The 1205-nt window shown below is 34.0% G+C and overlaps 1 protein-coding gene across 1 annotated transcript; it reads right to left on the bottom strand.

The window, feature by feature from the left end:
• On the bottom strand, nucleotides 1-414 carry LOC148008144 (ribosomal protein L6 family protein). Its single transcript, XM_087674454.1, is given in 2 exon segments — nucleotides 1-281; nucleotides 363-414. Coding segments are annotated over 2 exon segments (333 nt in total).
• Between the last annotated feature and the right edge of the window lie 791 nt (nucleotides 415-1205).

Raw genomic sequence — 1205 nt, 5'->3', positions numbered from 1 at the left:
TTATCTGTCAGAAACTAATCTGGTTCCTAAAATATATGACATGATCTGTTTCTTTCTTCCTCGCTTCCTGCGCAAAATCTCGTTTCAATATTTTATACCCCTTCCCTTATGAACCTCGAGAAGTTTGCAACTTCTTACGCTAGCAACAAATTAAGTGACTTTTTATGGATCCATTCCAATACGACAAATAATATTAGGTTTTAAGCAAAAAACACGAACCGAAGGCGTAACTCAAATTCAAATCTCATGGCTAAACCCCAGTTTCAGATTTAGGACAGAGCCTTATGAGTTAGTACTAATTTTGTATCCAATTGTATACGAGGAACAAACGGATTAGGCTTCCATGGACTTGACTTGATTACACAGTTTCCGAAGCTTTTTATACCGTTCTTCGTACTTATGAAAGTTTATCATGGATAAAAGAAGAGAGTCAATATGGTTATCGGAAAGCTAAAGGAGCTTGCATTAATTTCCAAATAATAAAAAATAAAAATATAAGCACGGGACACTAATCTCTTTAGAACAGAGCACTTGACTGATAGAGAAAAAAATAAGTCTCAATTGATTACTCATAAATAGACCGAAAATGTAGTCGGTAATGGCTAATAGAAAACGGATATGCTTTTTTATCATGATGGAAGGATCGATGACCATTGAAAGCCAAGAAAAGTAATAAAATTTTTACCTGTTATCTTTAACTATGCTGGATCGTCCTCTAAACGCTATGAAACATTAGTAGAGTCAAGGTAAAACATCTTAGTCGCAAAGTTTAGCTTAAGGGCCAGCCATTGATTTGATATTTGATTTGATTCAAGAAGACAGATAGGAATCTGTGATTTTCGTACCGTTTTCTATTTACCAATAGGAGCTTTCCATTCATTAGTCCATTTTAGTGTGTTCCTACTATCTTCAGGTTAAAAAAAACCCCTTTAATGAAGGAAAAAAGACCATGCAACATAACCATCTAAAGCTATCCTCCCAATCAACAATTTCCTAGATTCAATATGACATAGGAAACGTTTGTAAGGAGAACACTTAATTTGCTAGGCAAGCTTAATGAGAGCATTTCAGATATAGCTGGCAAAGATGTAGCAATCATTTGAACAACAAACAAAACATATAAAGAAGAACACTATATACTCTCTACTAGTTAATATGGCCTAAAGATAAACTTACGGAGAACATCAAAGTAAACAGTAAAATAA

Source organism: Lygodium microphyllum, unplaced genomic scaffold (assembly GCF_053477565.2).
Source record: "Lygodium microphyllum isolate KBCC unplaced genomic scaffold, Lygodium_microphyllum_v1.1.10 scaffold_313, whole genome shotgun sequence".
NCBI classification, from domain to species: Eukaryota; Viridiplantae; Streptophyta; class Polypodiopsida; order Schizaeales; family Lygodiaceae; genus Lygodium; species Lygodium microphyllum.
This window is presented reverse-complemented; position numbering and strand designations above follow the sequence as displayed.